This window comes from Anneissia japonica, unplaced genomic scaffold (assembly GCF_011630105.1).
Source record: "Anneissia japonica isolate Jap-2015-1 unplaced genomic scaffold, ASM1163010v1 scaffold1306_len716249_cov185, whole genome shotgun sequence".
Taxonomy (NCBI): Eukaryota; Metazoa; Echinodermata; class Crinoidea; order Comatulida; family Comatulidae; genus Anneissia; species Anneissia japonica.
This window is the reverse complement of record NW_022708971.1, coordinates 634442-661253: the sequence shown is the minus strand read 5'-3', so window position 1 is coordinate 661253 and position 26812 is coordinate 634442. Positions and strand designations below refer to the sequence as shown.

General features: G+C 33.9%; 2 protein-coding genes across 2 annotated transcripts in view; one reads left to right on the top strand and one right to left on the bottom strand.

The window, feature by feature from the left end:
• Positions 1 to 26812, bottom strand: part of LOC117106599 (multiple epidermal growth factor-like domains protein 6) — a 37346-nt gene extending 10534 nt beyond the window's left edge. The window contains exons 1-15 of the mRNA XM_033247980.1: positions 26742 to 26812; positions 25232 to 25375; positions 23636 to 23764; positions 19348 to 19476; positions 9980 to 10114; positions 8878 to 9012; positions 6810 to 6935; positions 6348 to 6476; positions 5699 to 5827; positions 5016 to 5144; positions 4509 to 4637; positions 3726 to 3854; positions 2882 to 3010; positions 1952 to 2080; positions 834 to 962 (exon numbers count right to left, since the gene is read on the bottom strand). Coding sequence (XP_033103871.1) covers positions 834 to 962; positions 1952 to 2080; positions 2882 to 3010; positions 3726 to 3854; positions 4509 to 4637; positions 5016 to 5144; positions 5699 to 5827; positions 6348 to 6476; positions 6810 to 6935; positions 8878 to 9012; positions 9980 to 10114; positions 19348 to 19476; positions 23636 to 23764; positions 25232 to 25289 — 1744 coding nt within the window. The 5' untranslated portion in view covers positions 25290 to 25375; positions 26742 to 26812. The remainder of the gene's footprint in view (positions 1 to 833; positions 963 to 1951; positions 2081 to 2881; positions 3011 to 3725; positions 3855 to 4508; positions 4638 to 5015; positions 5145 to 5698; positions 5828 to 6347; positions 6477 to 6809; positions 6936 to 8877; positions 9013 to 9979; positions 10115 to 19347; positions 19477 to 23635; positions 23765 to 25231; positions 25376 to 26741) is intronic.
• Positions 12578 to 17692, top strand: LOC117106600 (E3 ubiquitin-protein ligase TRIM71-like). Its single transcript, XM_033247981.1, has 2 exons — positions 12578 to 16257; positions 16909 to 17692. Exon 1 carries the CDS (start codon positions 13309 to 13311, stop codon positions 16213 to 16215), a length of 2907 nt encoding a protein of 968 aa, XP_033103872.1. The 5' UTR covers positions 12578 to 13308; the 3' UTR covers positions 16216 to 16257; positions 16909 to 17692.

Sequence of the window (26812 nt, the reverse complement as noted above, 5' to 3'; positions counted from 1 at the left end):
CAGTAACATCAATCTGTATCATGGAATGTATTAACTGGCATTAAATCACCTAACCTACTCTGTATTAACCAAGCTTGTTTTTAATTTATTTAGTTTTTTGAAATTCATGTACAGTGTATGTACTGTATTATTTCGACTCCAGAAGCCTATGCTATTTTGAAAAGGAGCCCATGGGATTTCTTTTCAAGACAGGCTTCTTTTCTAGGCTAATTTTGCACACTAAAGTGGGGGCTTCAATTCGAGATGGGCTTCTTCTCGAGATTAAGCCCATTGGGCTTCAATTCAAGGTTTTACGATATTATAGGAGTGATGTTTTAGGAATCTTGGTGCTCTAGTTGTTAAGACACCAGGCTAGCTGGAGGTCATAAGTTTGATTCTTACTAGAATCACTTACAATTATTTTTTTTGCAAGTTTTTGAGAAATTACAGAGTATTTAGTACGATAAACGTCAGGCAAAAATTACCGCAATGCTATATTCCTAATGCAAACACATCAAAATAGAATAATATTACAACAATATAACATGTGGGTGTATTAAACTCAGCTTTGAATCAATGGCAGATATGAATATAACATCTTGTACCTATATTCAATATAATATTTACTTCTGTTATTTTTTCAATGTACAATTAAAATGTCATAAAACTAAATTAATAAGAATAAACAAAATCCTGAAAAAGTCATTCTAGTGTTGAGCACCTCAGAAAAAAAGCATGATACAACAAGACAGAAAAATATAGGACAAAGGCGAAAAAAACAAAGAAAAACAAAGAAATAAATACAAATTGAATGCACAAAAAATATTGAAGTGAATTATTATGTATTTATTTACCTTCTTCACATTCTATTCCAACCCATCCAGGGGCACACTGGCATGTTCCATTAAATCGATCACATGACCCTCCATTAAGACACTGACACGGTAGCTGACAGCTTGGTCCGAAGTAACCAGACTCGCATTCTAAAATTACAAGCAAGAGACACTTGTTAAGTCAGGGTTAAGCAGTGGTTCTGTGTGCAATTATTGCCTATATGAACATTCAAGAAAACAACAATATTATTTGAAAGACAAGGGACCGTATTAGTACCGTAAATGTTTGAATAAGCGGCGGACCAAACCTGATTATTTTCGCAAAGCGGCGCTCTGGAATAAGCGCCGCGGCTCTTGATCAAGGGTATATATAACCCTGTGTGTAATGAAACACTTTGAGAAAGTGTTTTAAATACAATGTATACAGTATGTTAAAATGAATAAATAACATAATGAAGATACAAGCATTTCTTTATAATAAACGTTTATTTACGATGACTAGGACCTATGATAGGTCTAACGATATGGGAAGAATATGTGAGATAGATAACATGGGAAAAGACATGGAAGGCACCACGCAAATACCTTTTTATAACCGAATAAGCACCGCACTGAAGCCTCCAAAAATTTGAGCATTTACGATAAACAAGAAATGTTTGAAAGGCAATTTTGAAAATTTCCAATTCTCCAGAGAATTTTTTTCTTTGTACAAGCTTTTATAGAACAATATTGGAAATGAAATTGATTAACAAATACAATGCCTCTGCCGTTATGATATATGTATAATATATATAATAATGTTCATAAATTGGAAACATGATAAAAAATATTAGTTTACAATACATATTCTATTTAGTGATTTGAAAAAATGGCACTTGCACAAACTTTTATTTTTTTCCTCTTTTCTTTATTTATCATCAATACTATTCTGTCCCTTTTTTGAATGATAAAATGAATAAAAAAAGTATAAGTAAAAAAAAAAAACTATTTGAGAGGTAATTGTTTCCCAGTAACTGGCCAATTCACCCCAAGAATAACCCACTGAAAGCAATCAATTAAGCTTGGTGACCCTACATTGGCTTACAGTAACTTTGGGGGCTGAATAATATATAAAAACAATAAAAACATGACCATCATACCACGTTCACAAGCACGACCAGTCCAGCCACCAGTACACTCACAGGCACCAGTGCTTGGGATACATTTGGAACCGTGCTGGCAGATACAACGCTGGGCACAACCAATACCAAAGTAGCCCTTCAAACAAGCTGTTAAGGAAAGCAAGATTATAGAGTGTTAAACTAATAATGCAGATTCATTCAGATGTGATCTGGTTTGGGATGCTTCTTTTTTTGTCCTCATATCCACACCCTACTCTGGATTGTCACCAAAATTGTATTTATTTCTTTCTTGGGACCATGACAAACAATTCTGGAAAGTTTCACTCACACCCTTCAAGCAAGCTGTTTGTGAAAGCAATATTCTATCTATATCTATATATATATATATATATATATATATATATATATATACACACACATAAGAAGGGACCGTATTAGTACCGTAAATGTTTGAATATGTATAGCGGACAAGTTACTTGGAAGTTCCTAGTGAAAGGTTTTTTCCTACATATTTAAAATTACCATATTATAATTATCGGTGTTATAATTACATATCTACAACAACAACAACCCATTAAAAATAAAGGACTGTTAAAATCAGTTGAGTATTCAAAATACAAAACTAAGTTGAACAACAAAATACGGTGAAGGGTGCACACACTGTATTTTAAAATTTGATACCCGCTATAATTCGAGACCATTTTTTTTCAAAGAACCAAATGTCTTAAAAATTTTAACACAAATCTAACTCTCTAGTTTGAGACCAAACCCGGAGACCACCCGAAATTTTCAGGTCCTCAAATGTGGTGTGGAACTGGAGGATGAACTGTACACTAATACAATAATTAGCCAAAAATGGTAGGTCTAATATTAAGGTTTAAGTTCTACTTGAAGATGATCTAGTTGTAGTTGTGATGGTAGTTAAAGTCGAATTACTGTGCTACTTACGTTTGGTACATGAATGGCCCATCCATCCAGCCGCGCAAACACACAAGCCAGTCACATGATCGCAGTCAGCGCCATTGTTACAATCGCATACACCGCGGCAGTCCTGTCCAAACCTATCTTCACTGCACTCTGCGTGAAAGTAAAAAAAACCCTACATATTGAAATTTCCTTTGATGACAAGCTGTGGAGCTTCACTATGACCACACACATCTCCCATGGACAACATAACACGAAAAGGCATGCGTATAGATTGTTTTTAATGATAATCCGACAATCAATCAGCAGGCCTCATGTTGTCAAGTGTTTACAGATGATCGAGGTGGTTTCATCAGCGAATGGCTGTATGAATGTCATAACATGCAGATGCAGTATGTTTCTGTCACTCACAGCTAATATTAAAGTCTTATACACAAAGGGACACGGCAAAAGGAAAGAAATAGAACCAATGCACTCTTTACGATATTCCACGCTGACAAAGACTACTCAACTAAGCAACTACATGTGGCTCATCAGCATGGAATCATTAAATATTTTAAAGAACTCTTGCATAAGTAATATTCTGGCCAAATACTAACTCCGGCCATCCTTTACTGAGCATAAAGAGTGTAGAACAAGCCGCGAACAATGCATGTGTCTTCCGTGCACTGTGTAAATAGATTGCACTGTGCGACAGGTTATGTGACCATCACTGCTGCTGTCCCGCACTACATAAATGCGCCTTTAGGGTGAAGCCACTCTATTACATGCCTAGCATATCACCCTGAATGTTGTAGTCATTGTCATTATAATTGTTATTTGAAAATAAAATAACAAGAAATTAAATAAAAAAATTTTGTTCACATACCTTGCAAACATAAGTCTCCTGTGAAACCTGGAGCGCAGAGGCATTCTCCGTTGACAGGGTCGCACCGAGCACTGTTTGCGCAACGACACCTCTTCTGACATTCATGTCCGTAGAAACCATCTGGACAGGCTGGATAGCACAAATCCAAAAAAAATGTGTTTAAAGAAACAGAGTAATATAGGGATTTACACCATGCCTTTTGCCAAGTTGATACAAGGTAATGATATTATTAGTAATATTACCCCCTGGTCGATGGATCCATAATTAGCAACCACCCCAAGATGTAACCTCCTTCACTCCCTGGGGGAACATTAAACTTATGAGAATTGTTTGGATTAATTTTAGTAACTTATTTATGCTTTCATCATCAAGGTATTTTCAATAAAAAGAACTTGTGTCTTGTTTTTCTGCTGAATCTGGTGGTAGCCCCTGTGTGTGCGCTGAACATTGGCAAGCTCTAGGTCCCCGGTTCAATTCCCATCGCTGCCTATCCTTGTTTTTTTATAGCTGGAGAGCTGAAGTGCAAGTTACGATAGCGCACCATATTTCAGATGAGACCTATAAGCTGTTGGTCCCGTGTGCATTATGACCCATGTGCATGTTAAAGAACGCAGTACACTTTTCGGAAAAGAGTAGGGGATTGTCTCCCAGTGTTCTGCCCCATCACCACCAGAAGGACCCCACTGGAAATAATTCTAGACCTTTGTGGGTTATCCTTGGTGTTTACACCTAATAAATCCATCCACTCAAAGTTAAAGATGATGATTGAATTGTAAGGCTTACGCTTGTCGCAGATTTCTCCTCTCCAACCAGCAGAGCAGGTGCATCCGCCTCCTACATGATCACACATGGCACCATTTAAGCATGAACACTTGTTCTCACAGAACCGTCCATAAAAACCATTATCACAGACTAATGAAGAATGAAAGAAAATATATGTATTATTTAATTGTAGTCCTGTTTTATTAAGAAATATACTGTGAATTTAACAGCACTGTATGCCTAATTCAAGCCAATATTTGATATTTTTTCTGAGTCATACCCTGTACTGTAGAGGAATACAATAAACATAAAAGTTCATACTATGAATCTAAATACTACAAATATATATTTTTTTGTACATTAGGTAAGATTATATTTTACGTACTGTTATATCATACAATATTTTGTTTTATATAAATTATTTCAATATTATTCTTTCCAAATAAATTTCTGTTTTGTGCTGACGACAATTTTATCTTTTATCTTGTGTTCCAATCAAATTGGAGAAACATGTTGTAGCGCCCTCACCTTGCTGACACTGAGATCCCTGCCATCCAGGTTCACAGATGCATTCACCAGTCACTGGATCACACTCCGCACTGTTGTGACATGTGCACTTGGCCTCGCAGTTGAAACCAAAATAACCCCCAGGACATGCTGCAAGCAAAATATTTAAACATTTTTTTTCATAAAATTTCAAATACAGTTGATCCACTATTAAGGGGACACCTTTGGGACTGACACAAGTGTCCCATTTATAGGGGTGTCCCCTGAATAGAGATTGGCCGTAGTGTTAAAAGATACATTTCTCTCACTTCATGGCCACAAAAAGTGTCCCTTAATAAGGTTGTCTCAAAGGGGGAATCTACTGTATTAATTATAGATGTAGATTAGATGTTTTATAAACTAATGGTTCTATCCACCAGGATCCACATGTACCATTAATGTAAATTTGACAATATTTAAAGAATGCAGTATGTCTTTGCAAAAGAGTAGAGAATTGCCTCCTAGTTTACTACCCAATGCATCACCAGGGCTGAAAGAAAACAAGTATTCAGACCTCAGTGGGCGTTTTCCTTGTTGCAACGAAGAAGTCGAAATAAATAAAAAACAAACAAATAATAAATACAAACAACACAATCATATACATACAAAATCTTTAAAAAATTAGTTTTTCTCCTAAATAAAGAAAATAAAGAGTAGTTGCTTACATTCACCGCATGTTGGACCCTGCCATCCAGCTTGGCAGCGGCACTTCCCTGTCTGCTTATCGCAGTCTGCATCATTCTTACACCTACATCGATGACGGCACATTGAACCGTACCACCCCTGTATACACTCTGAAAATAATTCATAGTAAAAGGTTTAATTTGCCTGGAGATGTGATCCACATCTGATGTGGAAACCACAGTATATATGAGTAGTAATTATTTTGACAACGGTCAGATATTGACAGTGTTTTTCCATAGTTCCTTGTTTTAATAGGTGGCAGATGGCATCTTGAGATGCAGATGACATCTTAAGGTCTTTGGTGTCACTTTCCGAAGAATTTATGGTTAAAGACTGGTTTCCATAAAATTGCTACAGGTTACAGCAGGCAGATGTCGGTGATGCTAATTGCATGGTTGAACAAGGCAGCCTTGCTGATTGCAACGGAGACAGCAACATGTGTAGCCATTGCAGTAAAAAAAAAGCCATGTACATCAGCGAATTTAGGGAGTGGAATGGGGTAAGGTAACCCCTTGTTTCCCTGGTGTCGGGACAGTGTAGCATTTTTATGGAAACATAACTGAAGTCATACTATTTCAATGATAGCTAATGCTATTAGCACCACTATACACCTGACCTCCTGTGCATTACCTTCTACGCAAGCATCTCCTTGAAATCCGAGCGGACACTGACACTCTCCTGTGGCCTTCTCACAAATTCGGTCGTTTGAGCATGTGCAGTTATTACGGCAACCAACTCCCCACAATCCATCTTGGCATTCTATTTCAAATAAATTATATAACTAATTAACACAGGTCAGATGAAAATATATTGTTTATGGTGAAACCAAACCAATCTTTATTTTTAACTATTAATCTTGTGGTTCCCAACCTATGGGGTCCGTAAAAAATAATTGGGTGTCCACCAAGTCTATATACGCAGATGGAAAAAAAGGGTTTCCTAGACTTATATCACTTTTTTATGATTCTATTATTTTCTCGTATTACAACAGTAAGAAACATCTTAATGCCTTCCATAATGAAAGAGCTTCGGTGTTACTTTTGTCTCAAATTATCTGTATTATTGGCAGAATATCGACAATGGGAAACTTACCTTCCATGCAATCAGGTCCAGTCTTTCCAGCTTCACAGGAACATTCACCGTTTATTGAGTTACACTCGCGCTCTCCGCAACGACAAATTCCCTCACAGTTCTCCCCATAACGCCCCTCAGGACATACTAAAAGACATCAGTATATTGTATTGTTGAATAGGAAATGAAGTAACTTGGCCTATAGTTGCACATTTACACAAGATGAATGCTTGTTGAAGCTTGAATCCTCGCGGAGGCGGTGTTTTTTTTTTTTTATAGATATGATGACTGAAATTAGATTTGTTTTTGTGCTTCGGAACAATGTGATAACTAGCATGATGATAATGAATTGATGATGTTAAAGATGACATTGACCATCATCAAAATTATTGTCACGGTGGTGACGATGATAGTCATGATAATGACGACGACAAAACAGGTGGAGGTGACAAATTATTACAATATAATTCAAATTCAAATTTTTGTAAATAATAAAATAAAAACCGTTGATATAATAAATTTTTCTGTAATGTTTCTTTATGGTTTTGGTGTTTTTTCTTGTTTATTAATTATTTGACGTCTTTTGAATGAGTATTAATCATATTTCAGTATTGCTAACTTGTTTGATTGAATCGTTGATGCTATGTTTTAATTCAACATAATAAAGACGAATTTCAAAAATTTGAATTTGAGGACATTGAGAACATAATGATGATTATTATGATAGACATGATGAAGATGGTTGTAGTAATTACCATGTCATTGAGGATGGGGTTTATGAAATTAAATAAAAATGAAAACGAAAATGCCGGTAACAATGACGAGGCCAAAAAAAAATTTTTTGTTTGCCCTCCTACACCCGCTCCAAACTCACTGAAAAAAATAGGGGCGGAAAAACAAAAAACGTTTTCCACTCGCCCCTTTTATCATTTTAAAAAAAGGGCAAACAATTTATTTTTTTAGGCCTGATGTTACATTATGAAAACATTTAACTTCATACCAAATACTCTCCACTCACCTGCCTGTTAAACTCTTACAAAATATTAATATCCAACAAAACACTAACAGCAGGTGGAAACTGAGACCATAATAAATCTTTTTCAAAATACATCGTTGGGAATACATAAAACATATAGAATATTTACAAGCTTCTATAATCAGAGTTTTAGTATGAAATAAATAATTCCAATTAGCCATTAATATTCTATTTATTATTAACGGAGCTGTTCTGCTAGTTGGCGATAATGCAGAACGATGTTAGAAATAATTATAATCTACTGTACCTGGGGGCCAAACGTAAGTGATATATCAATTTTTCATATGATATTCAAAATGAAAAGTAGGCCCGATAATCTTATTCATAGCAGAATATCTAGTAAAAACTCGAGAGGATAGTTCTCATTATCATCTTAATTCAATTTGAATTTAATTTAATCACAAAATATTTAAATTAATAATAATCATATCATCACATTGTACCGTTATCACTTTCGTATGTATTTTCTTTTTATTTAGTTACAAAAAAGTATTTTCATATTAAAAATAACTGATTATTTTCCATTTTAAGGATTGGCTGAAAGGGTTGTTTACTAAACACAAAAAATTTAATAAGCGTCATTCCTGAACAGATAACAGAGAAAATTAAAAGACGGAACAATATAAAATAAATAAAAACTAATAAAATCCGCACGTTCGTATTCTGTATTGCAAAATTATAAAATTAGTAAAAAATAGGTTTGCTCCCATAACCTGTCTCTTATACACATCTAGATGTGTGGCGAAATTTGGGCCGATCGAGACAACAATGTCCTAGGGGGTCCGGGGCATGCCCCCACGAAATTTTTGTGTTGCAGATGCCCGAAAATAACATTTGAGGCATTGTGGGCTATCATTTTTTTCTTTTTCTTTCTTTTTTCCCCCTATTTTTTACCTCCCAAAAGGGGGGGCCGGGGCCGGGCCGGCACCCCCTCCAAATCCGCATAAAATCTGCATAAAAAAAAGGTTAACAAACCATAAAAATATAAGTGTATTATTTACTACAGGATTTGATTTCTCTACAGGCTAAAAAGTAAATAAAAAACGCCCTCACATGTTTCACAGTTTTCTCCCATGTAGCCAGCTGGACACTGGCGACTGCATTCGCCGGTATTCTTGTTACAAAGTTTTGGATCGCTGCAGCGGCACCTGCTTCGGCATTCTAGCCCATACCATCCATCATCACATTCTTAAATATAATGGAAAAGCAAATAAATCCACGTGGAAATATTAATTTATTTATAATTTATCAAAACTTTAAAGAAAAAAAAAATTGTCAAATCATCAATTAAATGATTGGTTACTCATTTTGAAAACATAAATTGAGTGGTCAACCTTCATTTACAAATTTTGAAAATTAAAGAATAAAAAAAAAAAAAGAAAGGAAAAAAACCCATATGGAAATATCAATTTATTTCTAATTTATCAATCAATTTCAAGCAGCACAGAAAAACAATTCTCAAATCATCAATTAAATAATTGGTTTACTCATATCAAAAAACTAAATTCAGTTTTAAAATTCATTTGGAAATTTAAAATAAAAATATTTTAACTTTTTAGTAAATTTGAACTTGAAGATACTCTGTAAGAGCTGTGTACTAAAATACACTTGAAGAATTAATTTGGTGTTTGTTTGTTTACTGTATTTTCCACACACAAATTAAATCAGGTGAAAAATATCTAAAGCTAAGTAATATAAGTTTATTTAATAAACAACATAAAACAAAGTGTGTGAATGGAGGCCAAAATAAGTTTCAGAACAAACTTTGAGGCATAGTACCCATCAGTTAAGGCCAAATAAAAAATATGGTTAGTTTCACTTCAGGGATTTTAAATGATTTTCTTGATGAGGGTATTTAAAGGCTGTTATTTATTTATTTATTTTTTTTATAAAAGAAGTAAAATAAATCTTGGTAATGTGAAACAGACCTTTCCAAAGTGTCTATCAAGCTTAAAACAACTGACGAATAAGAACACGGTCTGGGATACGCACGTGTTTCACAAACACGGATGTCAACCGTTTTCTTTTCAACTGCAGTACCTCAAACCCCTTATCTTGAGTGGCCATTTGCCTTGTTTTAGATGACTGAACTTAAAAAAAATCTCAATATGACATCATTTACAATGTGTATCTTGACATCACAAGGTGTTCTTACCTATTTGACATCGGTCTCCTACATAACCACGTTTACATATGCAAACTCCATTCTCGTTGTCACAGCTTTCTGCATTAGTAGGATGGCAGTCACATTTCATGCTACAACCAAGGCCATACATAAATTTTGGACATTCTACAGAAAAAGTGATTGTTATTAATAAAGATTAACTAAAAATAAAACATGTTTAATGAACTCTCAACCTGCCGAATAAAAATAATTTTTTTTTTGCCAGTTACCTCAACCGACGCCAAAAAGAAAATGGAAATTTAAGAAAAAAATATAATGTTTTATTTTTATTACACCAACCGCTGCTTTGAAATCCCACAAAAATAAGAAATCTTATCAATACTCTGTTTTGTATTCTTTATGATCATGTGATAGGATCTCCAGTGAAAGCAAAAGAACACCCTCTATTACTTTTTTACCTCGCACACTTGCAAATTTGTTATTCATCAAACAATTTTTATTTTCCACTCTGCCTAGATAATCATTTTGCTAAATATGAAAACAAAATTTCATTTATATTTTTTATTTATTTATTTTTTTTGTCTCATCTGATGATATCTTTTTAAAAAATAAAAAATGTTTTAGATTTTTCTTATACTCTAGTAAGCAGTTCGGGTGACATTTTAGGCTTAGATGGCAGTGTATACTATGGCCACAAGCATTGATTTATTTAATAGCCTATATCATGTCATTGTAAAGGCCATTTGTCATCATTTTGTAAAGATTGAGTGTTAAGATACTTCAGGGAGTTCTAGCATTCTAAAACATGCAATCATCCTAAATTTACAGAAGTGGATTTGTCATACAGTAAAGGCCAACTCAGACAGCAATGTAAAACGAAGACGGGCGCAATCTGTTGTTGCGCCGACACGATGGTTTACGGCGGGGTCGGTCGTGTCATAGTATATTAAAAATCTTTTATTTCTCACAACGGCTTAAGTCGGTCCCTGACGATAAACCACATCGGGCTGAATCATACAAAGCTTTCTGAGTTGGCCTTAACACCTCTGCTTTTTTTAGTGGAACTTTTTGCTTGTTTGTTAGTATGACTGGAACAGAAGAAGGCGCCAGGTGACGACTTGTGGCTTGCACTGGGTGTCACCAAAATGCTGAGAAAAAACTCTTACCGCTGATTAGTTTATCACACAAACTGTATGACAACCAAATTAATAAAATAATTTACATCTCAATTTAATTGCAAATATGAATTAGAATGTTAGTATTTGATAATCGGTTGGATAATCCCAGATGAATGGTTACCGTGATAAATCATTGATTTTTACCAGAATTGCTACGATTGCTAATTAGGGTGAAGCCTATTAATCGGTTATGAACAATTAAGTGACTCAGTACCATTAAAATCTATTTTGATTGATAAACACAACATTACTCAAGTAACAAGGGAATACATAATTCCAAAAGGAAATTCAGTGTAAAAAAAATGATCAAAATAAATTAAATTTCATTAATATATAAATTAAGCAAAGTTTTTCCAAAGGCAATAACAATTTACAAATCCATATCAAATTTAAATGTATAAGTATCATTTTAAATATCAAGCTATTAATATGCTTTAAACAAATTCGTAATTTATAAAAGTTTATTAAACAATATTTTGAAAATCAATCATCAAATATATATATCTTATTATTTTCTTAAATTATGTTAAATTTTAGTACTATCAAAGGTTTATGAAGACTTGCTTTGTAATTAACAACTACTATCAACTACAGTACATTAAGCCATAGATTGGCTTTGAATAGCCTTTGGATATAGATTATTTTTAATCCTTTCAAGGTTACTCTGACCATCAAGAGACTGTTGTCAAGACACCCTAGTAATATATTACAAGTTATAACTATTTTATTTATCTTATATAAAGCAAGTAATTGTATATATACAATACTACATAATACATACACATATTCAGTCTGTATATATTAAATGCAACCGTAATGAATGCAGTACTCACACAAGTATAATTTTGACTTTAGATACACTGGAATTTTAATGAATATTAGTCACATAGAGTATGTATAAATATATATCATTGTAAATCCATGTGTGTGGCTTCAAATTATGTATCAGTCGTTAAAAACAAGGCATGTAGACTATTAAACACTGTATTTATTTTCGAAAGAAATTTTCGGCCAGTCGAAATAAATAAATATATATAAGTATATAATATATAATATATATTTATATATTACATATATATATATACATTTATATTTATATGTATTATAATTATATTTATTTATTTATCTACAGTACTTACAATCACATTATATATAATTAATGACTTGTTGTTGAAAAAGTTTGTTAGTAATGACAACTATAAATCGTTATACATATTAAGGAAGATAAAACAGAAAATAAATAACAAAGATATATGTTTGACAAAAAAAAATATTTATCATGAAAAACATTGTTTTCTCTTCTGTATTGCAAGTCAGAAATGTTCATGTTTAAAAGTTCATTGGCATGCGTGCTGTACAGATTTAATCAATTAAGCGCGAGTATGTTCTTGCAAATTCAATATTACAACTCTATTCATTCTATCTCTATTCAATACCTATAACTACATCCAATAATAGATTTTATTCCAGTCCTCTGGACATGTAATAACAACTAGAAGGTGATAATTAGTGGAAAGATATTTACTGGACTGTGAAATTTCAAATTGATTTAGCAACATAGTGAGCAGACACATAGCATCAACTGGGAGATCTCCGGCCCTTGTCACGCTTCGCAGAACAGCACCAGCCAGGCAGGCAATGCCAACACATAAGAACAAGTGGGTTGTGATGGAGTACAGCCGATGTAGCGAACGCCAACTAGATAGATGTGGCAGCGAGGTAATCCATAAATCCACATATTGATTGCTTTTAATGAATGACTCTGTTATTATCGTGGGTACTGCTCAACGTATATATTCTTTGTCTGTAGGCAGTCGGCAGTGACACAATGCTGTATTGAACTTGTATAGCTATCGGTATTGATTAGTTTTCGCCTTGAGTTTCATAAGTTCTGACTGTTCATTTGACCAGCTATCATTTACTCTACAGCATTTCTTGCGTCTGGTTATAATATAGCACAACACTTCTATTGGATTTTACTGTTTTGTTTAAAGCCTTACTCTTTAGTGCGGATTTTTAAGCACAAGTTTAAGTTGATTCTGTTTCTAATGTTGCAAGGTAAACGGTGGCATAAACTTGTCAAACAAAAAAACACAGACTTCAGTCTCAGAAAACTGGAAACTCGGTAAGGATATTTATTCAGAATTTGCATTAGCTCCTTTTTGAAATCACACCAGCACAATGTCTAGAATTTTGAAGCCAGTGCCGGAGCGCAAAGCCATCAACCCGTATTTAGAATGCGATTCATGCAACACGCAATACGAAATAGGAAAGAAAATGATTAAGACCTTACCATGTCGACATACAGTTTGTCGTCATTGCGTTGCTGCTGTTACCAATGATGGCAAAAGACCTTTTGTTTGTCCACGTTGTCGCTATACAAGCGAGAGTCACTTACGGCGTCAAAGTTCTCAGGAATTATTACATCAGGCATCGCTTAGTCGGGAAGTATCACTGAGTAATAGATCATTGCAAAGACAATTATCGCAGTCATCAATATCCAGACATGACAGTATCCCTCGAAATGTTGACATCAACAATTTGATTGGTCGTTATGATGGCGAACGTAAAGACATTCTTGGTGAAGCTCCAACTTGCGAAAGCTGTGACAGAAGGGCGCACTCCACAGCCTGGTGTTCCAGCTGCGCAATTTTCCTTTGCCGTTATTGTATTTATGCACATAAACATTTAAAATCCCTGTCCGGACATAAGTTGTACGCACTACGAGAGGGTAACAGTGGTAATCAAGCAAAATCCGTTTATTGCGAGAAACACAACACGCAGCTAATGACCTTATTTTGCAAGGCCATCGACTGTCAGATACCCATGTGCAAAGTTTGTGTGGCCGAATCTCATAGCACATCGAACCATGAGATCGTAGAGATAAGTCAAGTAGCCAAGGAACACAGGAAAGAGCTGGAAAAATTAGTTGATACAATGGTTGGAAAGGAAGAAAGTTTACTCAAATTTGTACAGAATGCACAAAAAATGCTACACGAGTTCAACACCAATACAATGCGTGTTGAACGTGACATGAAGGAATTTTTTGACAACTGTCATCGAGCATTGTACGAGAGAGAGAAACATTTGAATGAACAACTCTCCACTACAACACATGACATGACAGTGCAGATTCGAACCCAGAAAGAAAATGTAGAAAAAATTGTAAACAGAATCGATTCAACCTATCAGATAACTCAACACGCACTCCAAGGGACTGATGATGTTGAAATTGCACAAGTACGCAACCAAATGAAGATAACACTGCGTAACATGAGAACAACACTGGATGAGCTTTCTTCGATGAATGTAAACATTCAACCACTGGCAAATAGTTACGTTAAATTTAAATGGGACCATAACACTTCATGGGAGAGTTACAAAGAAATAGTGCGTAAACTTGGCGAACTCGATGCTAGTAACACGGCACCGTGTTTAACAAAGGTGACACTAAATGCTGCGTTCGCGGGTCAGGAATGCCACCTTTTAGTTCAGACCATTGATTACAATATTCGGCCAAAGAATGCGGGAGGTGATAAAATTAGTGTGATTATACAATCATCTGATAAGAAGTCGCTTGTCACTACAATAATGGATAAGAAAAATGGGCTTTATGAGGTATTATATGTGCCTCCTACACCTGGCAACTATGAGCTGACAGTGAATGTTTTAGATCAAACAGTTTCCAGAAAAGACGTACCTTTGACAATTCACGTTGGATCTTTACGACACACAAAATATCCTGCCCTCGTTGGTGAATCAAGCAAAGTTTTACTGGAAACATTCAATAGTAAAGACAGTCTTCAGCATATTATCAATAAAATGCAATTGACAACTGAGCTTCATGATCCAAGGGGAAATATCGTACCTATCAATACACACTATGATGATGCAGGTAAATTTGAAATATCTTTCACAGCAATGGTTATTGGGGACCATCACCTAACATTGTTAATAAGTGGAAACCCAATCAGAAACAATCCTCTTATCATACCTGTGTTCCACAAAATTGGAACCCAAGGAGCTCGACCAGGGCAATTCAACTGTCTAACATCCCTTGCAATAAGTCCTAAGCACCATCGTGATGTATTCGTAGCGGATACAATGTGGAACCAACGCATTCAGCGTATTACCACCAAAGGTGTGTATAATGAATCTTACATGGTTCCTTACAAAGACTTTTCTCTAATAAATTTTGATGATTCCGGGAACCTGTACATACTGTTTCTGAATCAAAAGAGACTTTTCACATACGGTGTTGGATCTGGGAGTACTTTGCAGCTACGATACCATTCTTCACTGCCTCAACTTCAGTTTCCACATGGTATGGCTGTGAACTCTCTTGGGCAAGTTCTTATAAGTGATATAGGCGCTCATTGTATATTTGTATACCTCCAATCTGGTTCCATGGTAAAACAAATTGGAAGGGAGGGAACCAATCGAGGAGAGTTTAAGTTTCCTACGGATATCTGCCTCAACATCCAAGATCAGGTTTTTGTCTGTGATATGGATAACCGCCGTGTACAGCATTTGGACAGTCAAGGAAGATGCATGGGACTGTTTGGATCAGAGTCGAGTCTCAAACAGCCAATAGCAGTAGCTTTGTCCACTGAGGGTTATCTTCTTGTGCTGGATCGTTCTGATCTCAACGTAGTCGTCTTCTTTCTACACACCGGAGGTATTGTCAACAGAATCGAAACAAACAGCGTTGCATCGGCTGACCGGCTTCTTGCACTGCATGATGGATACTTTATGAAGACAGACAATACAAATCACTGCCTCCAGAAGTTCAAGTATGTGGAAGATATGGGTTGGCAATCTGAAGAGGATGCTGGTGGTCAATTGCGCTCCTCAGCAGGTACTCCTTATAGTCTGCAGAACGGCTACCAGAGCAGTCAATATGGCACCTACAATGGCAGCCTCGAGGAACAGCAGAGGAGTCAATCGCATTACTCCCAATCACATTCTTCAAGTGAGACCAGTAGGACGATGAACGGCACACTGCCAACATCGCACTACTCTTACAGACAGGATCAACCTCCTGACTTAAGATATGGGTCTCCACGTCATGGACAAGATCGTATATAGAGAAACATAACTCAAGGAATAAAGTTCCCAATATGGTTCTTTGTAAGTTGAATTTTGTAAACATTTTCCAAAAACAGCAATTACAGTATTCATATCATAATTACTAGTTACTGGCACAATAACTATCCTATTACTAACTAAAACCTATGGATTTTTTTTAATGAAGTATTATCTTTGTAATATTATTGACTACAATTATAATAACCATGCTATGTAATGCATTGCAGTTAGAATTAACATAACCCAAAAATGTTTACACTATTATTAAAATATTGAATATTACTAATATTATTATATGCATGCATTCCAATTACTTTTCATGAGGCATACCTAGCAAACAAAAAACGTTCTTATACCGTTTCCACAACGTTGTAAAAACGTTCACAAATCGTGAGGTTGTGAAATTAGGTTATGGTTCTACAAAATAACGTTTTTATCACCGAACTGTAACATTATTATAACATTCTTATAATGTAATTGTTAGCGAAGTTGCTTCCTGTTAGCTAAATTGTTCCTATTTACAGTATGTAAAATTTAATAAGTCACCACAATCAAAATATTATGCTTAATTTCCATTAGACAAACTTGTTAATTACAAATGTATCTCACACAAAAGACCAAATTTCAAATGTTTATTCCAAGCCAATTTGTATTGACAAACTCTGACAGTAGCTTGTGTTCTTTACTTGTTAGTCTTTCAGTCTAGCTGTTACAAGCTCAATAATTGATAAGTGATGCATACCAAGATGAATATCACTTTTTGGGTTGTTTAAGAAAACCCATCAAGCAAATGGATTTGTCTGAGATACGAGCAGAATGCTTAGCAAACAGTTGCATATTTTTTAGAGAAGGGCATGAGTGGGGGGAGGGGGCCCTTGAATCCTCCTCCTATTCACCCGAATGGTAATTTGCTGAGCAAAAAATATACTCAAGTAGTTACAAATTACCTCATAACACCATATTAATGAAGACGTTAAAGATAATTGTTTCAGTTTTATTTTTCAAAACACTATTTCTGCTTGTGTAGAGTACTACAGTGTTACGTCACGATACCACGTGATATTGCTCCGTTGCTATTGGCGACACTAAATTCGTTCAACCGACGGCTTTCTCCACTGAAAAAACCATTGATCCCAATTTCTAACGTAATTATTAAGAAGTTGTATCTTAATTTTTCTTTGTAAGTGTTAGGGGTCATCCATAATTATCAACATTTTCAAAAGAGTACAAAACATACGCTTTAGGGTGGGAGGGGGTTGAAAGTGTAGGCATAAGTACTTTTTTATGAAAAACATAAAATGTTGATCTCAAAATGACACAAATCAACATTTTATTGTGTACTCTTTCGGGGAAGGGAGGGGGTAACAGAAAAGAGTATGTTTTGTACTGTTTTGAAAATGTTGATAATTATGGATGACCCCCTTAATTGATGATTAAATGCGTGTTCGATAACTAATATAACGCGAGCTTTTTGTGTTTTTAGTACATTTTGATGGTAAATTATTAGATTTTAAAATGCCTATCCCAGAAAGCCTATTCTAAAGATTATGAAGTCATTCAGGCGTAGTGAACGGTAAACAACGTCTGGTTGACAACAAAGGGCGCCACCTGGCGTTGTGATGACACAACACCAGGTGGCGCCCTTTGTTGTTGATGACACAACTATTGTACTCTATAACATCATTCCAGTTTGTATCTTTGCAGCTAAGCTTCATCACTTAAACACTGAACCTCTTCATTTAACCTTTGCATCACCCATCAACCCCCACTCTTATGCCAATATACCTATATGTGCCATTGTTAGAAAAATACTTCACACTTTGCTCAACTCTTTCACACTCTGGTGCTAAAGGTCATACAAACTATTGCAAAATTATAATTCTTGGGTGTTCATTTACAAACAGGTAATAATTAAGTATAACTTTGAGGTTTTTGTTTGGATTTCTTGTATAAACTTTTATTTTAAGAATTTAAAAGCACTAACTGTTCATTGGACTGTTTTGGTGTGACAAATATTATACTCACCATTTGTACATTACATTTGCACAAAAATAAAGTAATTAATAAAGCAATAAATTGCTGGAGCTCACAAAGTTTCTTACGGAGTCTTTTTTAATACCTTGTTTAGCAAACTTCTTTAAAAACAACCGTCAGAGGAGGGGGGAAGGGGAAACATTGTTATCTTATTTAGCAAAATGATTTTGCCAAAAGCATCTAGGCAGAGAAAAATATAAAAATACAATTTTATTCATGAATGTAAACATGGTAATAATGAAATTGATAAATGTTTTAATTTTATACAATTAAGGAGGAAATATCAGTGTTATTAAAGTCTACCATTGAAGTTGTTTCATTTTTTTCTATATTCTGTTGGAATACACGTGGAACACAAATGATATATATATATATATATATATATCTTATTTTTGGAAATTTCAGGAAAGTGGACGGCATCATTTGAATTTTGAAGTTTTTTTTGTAATAAATAATTTTTTTTTTTATAAACTTTATATTTTTCAAGGCAGAGGGTATGCTAACTGGCCAAAATAAAATTGTATTTGTATTTGAAATCATGGCAGTTCTTAGGTTTGCTAAACGAGGTATAAAAAAACTCTCACAGCATAAATAATGACTAAGGATGATGTCATAAAATTCAATGATTGATGGATTGAGTGATTTGATTGGTATGGAAGCTAATTCGATTGATTGATTGGGATATTTAATCCCGGGAGATGTAAAAATATGTTTGCATCTCCCTGTTTAAACTAAAAGCATTCTATACCAGCAAAGCTGCAAAAGTCTTATTGTAAAATAGCTTCAACATGTAATTTATATATTACTATTGGCTAGTTTAGAATATAATTTATTTCAAATTCTTTAATTATTATCATTAAAATAACAATTTTGTTTAAAAGAAAAATTATCTATGTTTTTATATAATGATTTCATATTTTTAAGAATATTAACAAGATATATAATATGTAATTTATATTTTATGATTTCATCTGTTATAAGATCAATACCTACCTTCTGGACATACATGATTGATTGTAGAGTAAATTATTCATTACATGTTGTTGAATACCAAGTTTCACACATATTAATAAGCTAAGCATTGTGTGACGAACTTACGGAAGTTGCAAGACATTCCAAAAAAGCCAGCGGGACAGTTGCAGATTCCAGTGTCACGGTTACAGGTCAACCCACTCGAACACTGGCAATGTCGCTGACACTCTGTACCCCATTTCCCAGGTGGGCAGCCTAGAAAACAAACACGTTAATTATATGTTTGATAGCTACTTAATTTCAATAATTTTCCATTGAGTATTTAAAGATGTATTATCAGTCGCAAGGTTTATTAGCTTCAAATTAATAATCTGAATGAGAAAAAAATTCCACTGTCAATTTTCAGACATTTAAATAATACAGTGTACCCTTTATTTCGAGATCCCTCTAAATTCGACATTTCTTTAATTCAAGACCACTTTTTCAAGAACTAAATAACAATCTTCAACATTTTAACACAAAGTTAACCCTCTGTATTAGGGACCAAACCTGGAGACCACCCCAAATTATCAGGTCCCAAAGGTGGTCTCTAATTAGCAGGTGAACTGAAATTTTCCTAAATTCTTTTCCATAGGGATCCTTAAATTCGCTTTTATTTTTTTATTAAAATGTCTGTAAATTGGTGAAAACTCCTTTTTTTCGATTTATTTCACAGGTAGTAAAGGTAGGAGTTCCTTTTAAACTAGTTATCAAAATTTTATTTAAAAGATATATTTTTCTGTCTTTTTGACTGGTAGTACATCTTTATTAATATTATTATTAATATATTTAAAATATGTAAAAATATTATGCCATATATTATGACCATCAACAACATCATCTTGTATTTAGTTTAAAGTAAATAGCAAATGTATTATCATCATAGCATTTTTTAACATTTTGATGTGTGTGTAATAAACATTGGGCAATTACTTGGACCATTTTTTTTTACCATGTTTTGGATTGTAAAATTTTTGTTTAGCTTTAGTTAATTATTATTGTACTTAACAGTATTATATACTATGGTAAAATATTCATTATCTATACTATCAGCAATATATATGTTAATTTCTTAATATTAATAATTCATAATATATAATTTAATTTTTCCCATTGAGGTGAAGGCGAACAGCAATGGGATATCCTCTCTGTACAAATCTTGTATGTCAAGATAAAAAAATACATTTTTGTACGAGGGGCTTTAAATTTGCATACCTTATTTATCTTTACAAATTATACATGAAATATTACAAAAATTATACAGGAAGGATTAATCGATATGCAACATAGTAAGACACTTTCCTTCAAAAGCTATTGCAATTAATTTTTTAACATTCAATATAATCTGCTTAAAATTTAATTCACCAGCAAGTAAAATCAGTGCTTCAATTACAGTATTATAAAAGATATTGAAAATGTACAATTAAAGGTGCACTGCCTGCCATGAGCTAAAATAATTGTTAATTTGAATACATTCCCTCTAATTAAAGACCCCTCCAATTAAAGACCAAATTGGAGGGACCTGTATAAGTAAGGCATTAACTTACAATTAAAAATGGTATGTCCCTGTCAATTAATGGACAGTTAAACAATACTTTTACTGTTTTATTTTGCACAATTGGCTGATTCAGTCTAAGAATTTTTGTGTACAAAAATCAGCAAAAACTGTTTTAAAAAAATTGTTTCTAGTTGGGAGTTTATAACTTATTATTTTCATACTTTAAAATGAGCATTTCCAGGTTTTGATTTTTTTAATTTTTAAGGTGTTTTTCCGATTTGTTTTGGCAGACAGTGTATCTTTAAACTACACTATATCCTAAAGGAAAAAATGTCATTAAATTTATGTAATAAAGATACATCTTGGTAATCATTTCAAGGATTAGATTAAAGATCCAAGGAATACTAAAGTAAGCATTATGAATATCAATGTGCTGCTTCCCTGCAGCAAATTATGACAACTTATCTATTAGTGCTTGAAACAAGATCAAGTACGTAGGTCTTTTGGGATCATATCTTAAGATTGCAAGCTGTCAGTTTAGTTTAGATACGTAGATAATAAAACCATAAGGCACACACTGTGCTGATGGCAGCATGACCTTCATTCTTTTGTGAGCGCTTGACAATGAAATGGCATCTGCCAAGTGTCATTGGCAGTCTTAAACCGGGGCCTCACTGCATCGTAGGACGGTCGCATGACGGATCCAACTCCCCTTCCTGTATGCGCTAGACCACGTCTGAACGGATCTTCATTAAAAACAACCCATTGTGCGCGCATCGTTACGCTGCGTTCTCATAAAAGCACATCGCCAGACGACCATCAGACGCAGTTAGTGCCCGGCTTTAGCTGATGGTTACAAAAAAAATATCCACTGCGCGCACCTTGTCGTGCCCCATTTCGCATGGATTTGCTCTGGCGCACAACCATAGTGTGTGCCGGGCAATAATTTGTCGTGCTTTTAACAATTTTTTGACTAATAACCTAATAATAAAACAAGTTTATGTAAATTCAATTGTAATCTACATTTTTTAATATGAATATTGTAAACTTGGAAATAATTATATTAAAAAAATATATCAGTATTTATATCTATTATGTTTTCATGCTCAATAAAAATATTGTAAAGAAATAAAACTAGAAGTATTTTGTGTAATTATATACCAATTTTGCTTTTTTTCTCTGTAATTCTTCTATAAGCAAGTACACACACTAAATTCGAACTTTTTTTTGTAAGAAAATGGAGGAATAAGTTAAAAAAACCTATTTCTTCATTATCAAATTCTGTTTATCTAATGACTGAATGAATTTGGATAGAGACTTTCATGTCAATATGATCCCTATGACCTGTAGTTGATTCTAAAAAATTATTTGGTACTTGTATAGCGCACTGAAGATATGACATTTTAATTGATTTGAACCCAGTATTGTTGTATTAGAAGATATGGCACAGCTCAACTCACTTGATGTAATCTGAGCTCCGACAATAACTACAACATTGTGACCAATATAACACTAAATATATCTGCCTGTATCTTATATCAAATATATTGATTATTTTTAGTTCGTTTTTGATTATTCAAATAATGTGATGGTGGTCTTGCCATACCTATCAGTATTATTGAAGTAGACTGCAAAACGTTAATAACAGCCCAGTTTATATAATATCACCTAGGTTATATTGACGATGATCCAAAAAAAAAGAGACAGGAAGCTTTTCAACACTCTCGGTCATTAAAATTATCAGTTTGGTGTTCCAGCAAAGATAATAAATAGCAGAAGATAGAGCAGCTTCCCAATATAGGGGAACATCCATTCAAAAGGCATTGTGGGCACACGAAGAGCAATTTTACTGCAACCGCACGGCGGCGCTATATAAAAATAATAAAGGCGCTACTCTTTTTTGCTTGTTTCCTTTAGCTTCTCCACTTAGTAAAATGTTCAAATTTTACTGCAACTGCAAATACGCGGAGCAACTCATTCTTCTGCTATATAAGTTCTTTGATTCCAGCTAGTAATTGAATAAAGTGCACAACATACTTCACAACACTACAATGTGACATTGTTCCACAAAACTGGAAAAATTTGAAAAAATTTGACCAACATTTTTTTAAATGTAATTATACTCAACATTAAATTAGCTTTAGAATGCCATACTTTACTGGGATGGTGTTAGTTTCCCTTAATCCAAAAGCAGATATTGAATTTGAGGTATCGCTATTCACACACCTGAGAAAAACAGCTATAGTGTGCATGCACAGGTTGCAGTGGTTACGCATGAGTGCACACACATAGTAAGCAGTCACAAACAATAATGTGTATATTAACAACACATTTTAAGCATATTTCACAGGTTTATGTTATCACAAAAAATGGAATATTTACATTTCAAATGTGAATAAAATATTAACAGAGATAATTAAAAAGCTGAAATATGGAATTAACTTAAGTATTTGTTTTCTCAAAACATTGACTTGCCGCTTTTTCAGGTTTGTGGAAATACATCACATATAATATAAAACCAAAACTCAGCACCTGACCGAGATGTTATGTCCCTACTTCTTGTGCTGAAGATCTCGGTTCAAACCTGGTCACCACCAGGTTTTACTCCGAGTCTGATTGTGCTCTGCGAATATATACCCTCACATGAGAGTTTGGCGAGATAAAGGAAAATGTATCCATTACATGTCGGTTCTGGCACTGCACTGTGGCTACACAAGTCCTGAGGGTCCCAGCCAAAATTTCCAATTTCAAAAATATCAAGTTAGAAAAAAGGGAAAAATTTCATCTTTTTAATCTTAAAATAAAAATATTTAGCAGTGTGCTTGTGTAAAAATGTGTTTACAAAAAAAAAAAAAAAAAAAAAAAGGTTTCACTCACCATATTCACAGTAGCGACCTTCAACCCCTACTGGACAGATACATTCACCAGTTACAAAATTACAAGTTCCTCCATTTTTACATATGCATATGCTTTGGCAACCCTCTCCATAAAACCCTTCAGGGCAAGCTGATAAGAAAAGGATATATTATAAAAATGAGTTGGAGGACCAAAGTGAATATTTGATTTTAAACTTTGGGCCGCATAGATGTTGCTAGTGTTCTTTTAAAAACCTTCATGCACTGCTGTAATACCACTTTCTGTTTCGGTTTCAACATTATTTTTTACAAATGATCAGTTTAGGGTCATCAAAGACAAGAGGTTCTTTAGGGAAAAATGGCTGGGGACTGCACACGACAAGGCTTTAATTTATTTTAACAGGCTGCAAAATTGTTTGGCGGATGTTCACATAAAGGCTTAAATTCATTTTCACGGGCATGCAGAAACGTAAACTAATTCTCATTAGGAGTTTTAGGGAGTGGAGATGTTTTTGGTTTGTGACAGGAATTGAACCATAACAGGAAATGAACCCAGAACTCTGGCATTGGAAGGCAAGGATCTTAAAAACTACCAAGCTACAGCTTCACTCACCAGCAGCAACAAGGAGTGGTAAAAATTCTTAAGCTCTGTCCAGATTATCAAATTTTCTTTGACAAAAACTGTTGTATGCCCATATACAGTCATGATGTGCCTATATATGGTCATGATGTGATGTCATCATGACCATATTTGGGCATGGCACATGTTTTTGTCCAAAAAATTGATAGTGTGGACAGGCCTTAAGTGTGTCTGAATTGAGAAATGTCTTTTCTAATGTGTGAAACTGTTTATTAATTTATTTTATGTTTTTATTTGTAATTATTTAAAGACGAGATTTGAAATGAGGCTATTTCACAACATTTTTTCATAGATATCCTTGATTTCAGAGTCTTTAAAATCAACTGGTCTTATAAATTTGATATTTCTAATAAATTTTTTAATAAAATTCTCTTCAATTCAATTCACTCCATCTATCACTAAAGCATTAAAATTAAAAAATCAATAATTACTCATTATGAATAATTGATAAATATGTTTTTTATTATTTCCCTATTAAGTGGAAAGTGTAAACAATACACAATGTATCATCTGCTGTGCTCCCTAAGGGAGTATTCAGATATGAATGAATATTTATAAACATATATGAATAATCAATCATAAACCAATTAAAGCTGTGAATATTGACATTTTATATTCACCATATATTTCGCTGGAAAGATCAACTTTGATCGATATGGTCAAAATAAAAAGTTTTCAATTCAATATCAATTTATTTATTTATATTTTAACAACATTTTAGTTTACTTGTCGACAAGCCACTGTGTGTGTGCTGATCTGTGGAGATCTCTTGGTATTTACCATGGGATCCTTGGTGTTGTCACTTTATGTTAATAGCATTTAATATATAAGTCCATATGTATCGTTGTTACTACCCTAATAAATCCAAGATAAGGTGTATCTACAAGAAATATCTTAGGAAGTCCCTGTAACATTTATCATACTGTACACCCCACACCCACCATGTAAAATTTTTTTTATGTGTGATATTACACATACTTTCATTGCAAACGATGCCACGGAAGCCAGAAGGGCAGGTACATCCATTAAGTTCCATGTTGCAGGCTCCACCATTCAGACACGGATCCTGATTGCATGAGAATTCGCACTGAGGTCCAAACTCGCCAAAATTGCAAAACACACCTAAAAACATCAATAAAAAAAAAAAACAGTAAAAACAGTAACACAAATAATAATTATCATAATTATATCATAATCATATATAAAAATGATAATTTTACAGGATAATTAATAGATAATAATAAACTGTTATAACAAAACAATTTATTTATGTTTTGAATAGTTTCATCTGGATAAAATGATCATATTAACTGATACAAAAGAATAAACCATTCTGATAAACTCCTCCCCTTAGTTACTGTTACTAAGGACCCACTTAGTGCAAATTAATGTTAACATATACATTTGTGGGACATGCGTATATTCCTGACCCTGTTATGATTGGGGAGATTTGAAGTTTGATCGACATTCCAAGAAAGGTCCTTTAAGCCTAAATTTTCACATTCCCTTAAAGCCCCATTCCCTGCAAAATTTCAGTCTTTAAGAAAAATCTAATTTTTGTATAATGTTATAAAGATTTATAGATATAATACAGAATTGCTAGTTTAACTGAATTTAGACATTCCTAAGAATGAAAAAAAGGTAAAATAAGACTGAAATTTGATTTTTTTTGTGTTCCACACAAAAAATAAATGTGGATGAATTTTTCATTTTGATTTTGCGATAGGTCGTGAGAAAAAATATAGTAGGCGCCGAAAACATTCGCCTATCCAGCTAGGCCTAGCCTTACCTCGGTTTGGGTTCTGTTATCACACATAAAAACGGCCGACATGATATTTTCCGTTGCTAGTATTGACACTTGTGATATATAATATTTCATTGGAATTATTTCAAATTTGTTAAAAAACTGATTCTGACTGAGATTTTGACACTTAAACAAACATATCTCCTTAATCGAACGACCGCATTGTGCGAGATACGAAGTACAAAAAAATATTCTCATTAGAGAGGGTGCACTTTATTGACTGTATAAAAGTATACATAAAAGCGAGAGTATTCCAGTGGATGCGATCTACAACCTATGAATTTGCCTAGTAACGATGAATTCGTCCAGAAAATGGTAATATTTTATAAGAAATAGTCTGTATTTCTCATTTTTTTTATTCTTTTGCGTAAAACTAAAACTCATGCCAATATTTTTCCATGATTTATAATAATTGGAGTAATTCAAATGAATATTTTCTAAGAAAGTCAGTTTTTAGTGAAATTTTGCCGGGAATGGGGCTTTAAAGTAAACTAATATACTGTAAACAGCAAACTAGCTCCCCCTCGTGTGATCATCGAGTCCAACGCACTCCACCCTCGTTCTCCATCAGTCCCATTATCCACCGCCCCAAAACACCATTTTAGGTCTTCTAGATATACCACTGCATGTAAATCCAGTAAATGAATAATTGAAATAACAAGTGAAACTACAAAGTTCTCAAACCTTTAGGGATGGATAGTTCAACCAATTCTCCATTGTTGTCATAGTATTGTTCATAATCACTCACAGTCTCA

Bases quoted from the DNA above. Each gene is read 5' to 3' on its own strand.
- LOC117106600 (XM_033247981.1), top strand. From the start codon at position 13,309: ATGTCTAGAATTTTGAAGCCAGTGCCGGAGCGCAAAGCCATCAACCCG.